This window comes from Eimeria maxima, genomic scaffold, assembly GCF_000499605.1.
Source record: "Eimeria maxima Weybridge genomic scaffold, Emw_scaff3516, whole genome shotgun sequence".
In the NCBI taxonomy this organism is placed as follows: domain Eukaryota; phylum Apicomplexa; class Conoidasida; order Eucoccidiorida; family Eimeriidae; genus Eimeria; species Eimeria maxima.
In genome coordinates, this window is record NW_013566386.1 from 1 (window position 1) to 1,516 (window position 1,516).

At 53.0% G+C, this 1,516-nt stretch overlaps 1 protein-coding gene across 1 annotated transcript; it reads left to right on the forward strand.

Annotated features, from left to right (window-relative positions):
* Positions 1-643: 643 nt before the first annotated feature.
* Positions 644-1,277, forward strand: EMWEY_00060490 (hypothetical protein, conserved; the record flags this gene model as incomplete). Its single annotated transcript, XM_013481546.1, has 1 exon — positions 644-1,277. A coding segment is annotated over one exon (634 nt), but the record flags the coding sequence as incomplete, so codon positions are not given.
* Positions 1,278-1,516: the final 239 nt, after the last annotated feature.

Consider the following 1,516-nt stretch of genomic DNA (forward strand, 5'->3'; position numbering starts at 1 on the left):
GACTGTGTCTTCCGCATTGATCAGCACCAAAAGGCACCTTAAGACCAAAACACATGCCGAGCATGCGTCTCAACTTGACGGAATAAGTAAAACGACACTGAGGGTAGTGGTATTTCACGATCGCCGAAGCTCCCACCTATGCTACACCCCTCAAGTCGTTCCACAGAGTCGGACTAGAGTCAAGCTCAACAGGGTCTTCTTTCCCCGCTGACTCCGCCAAGCCCGTTCCCTTGGCTGTGGGTTCGCTAGATAGTAGATAGGGACAGTGGGAATCTCGTTAATCCATTCATGCACGTCACTAATTAAATGACAAGGCGTTTGGCTACCTTAGGGGTGGGAATCTCGTTAATCCATTCATGCACGTCACTAATTAGATGACGAGGCGTTTGGCTACCTTAAATTTTAAAAATTATTTTTTATGATTTAGTGTCATAATCTCGTCATTTAAAACCCCCAGGAGGCGATTTTCTGTCGTTTTTCGACACGCAAAATCACCACCTGGGTTCACCGCGAACTAGCGGGGGGTGTGGGAGTAGTGAAATCGTCCTTTTGGAGAAGGAAAAGAAAGAAAGAGCAAAATTTTTTAACTTTATGGAATTTACTGTGTGCTACTCTTCACTTTGCTCTGTTTTACTGCATCTAGAACTAGGTGCAGTCCGACGCGCAGCGGAGCAGCAGCGGCCCGTCGCCCCTGAGCCGACGGTTATAGATCTCGAAATGGAGGATGTGTCTGACTTCCACAGTGCAACCTCCGACACCTCTAGTGACAATGAAGAAGGCCCGGACGAGCGGGCAGACGAGAGGGAGGAGATCGGCGCCCTCGTTCATGAGGGCCCCACACCTGAGCGGTCGTCGATCACGACCCAACAGGCATCAGCAGAGGAGGGGTCTTCGGGTGCAGATGACCAAAACAGCAGCCTTCCAGGTCATCAACGCTTGGCCCCGAGTGTGGGAGCAGCACCACTACCCCCAAACCAGCTGCAGGGGGCCCGAAGGTGGCCCAGCCGCGAGCAGCTAAGGGAACTGGTACTCCAAACTATAGCACTGCGCAGGGCAGCCGCCTGCAGCAGCAATGAAACTAGACCATCACCACCTTCCTCAGCTCCCAACCACTCAGAAGACACAGCATCCAGCGGACTGTTTGTGTTTGGCACACAATCCACAGCTGCTATCGCAACAGACCTGCCCTCTAACAGTAGCACAACGGAAGCAGGAGGGCAGGAAACTCACCAATTCCGTTGCCCCAGCTGCAACGTGGACTTCCACAGCAAACGTGGGTTGGCCAACCACCTCCGGCGGGGCGCAACTAACCGCTGCGCCCTGTTAAAAGCATCACTCATCAACAAAGAACAAAACATACCCACTCCATCGGATCCCAAAGCCACAAAAAGGAACCGAGGACGGCGCAGAGAAGGAGCGACAGGACCTCAGGGTGACCCGAGGGGCCACTCCACTTCCCCTAGAAACACGAAGAAACGACATAGACCCCCAGATTACTCTGAGGGTCCTCCATGGG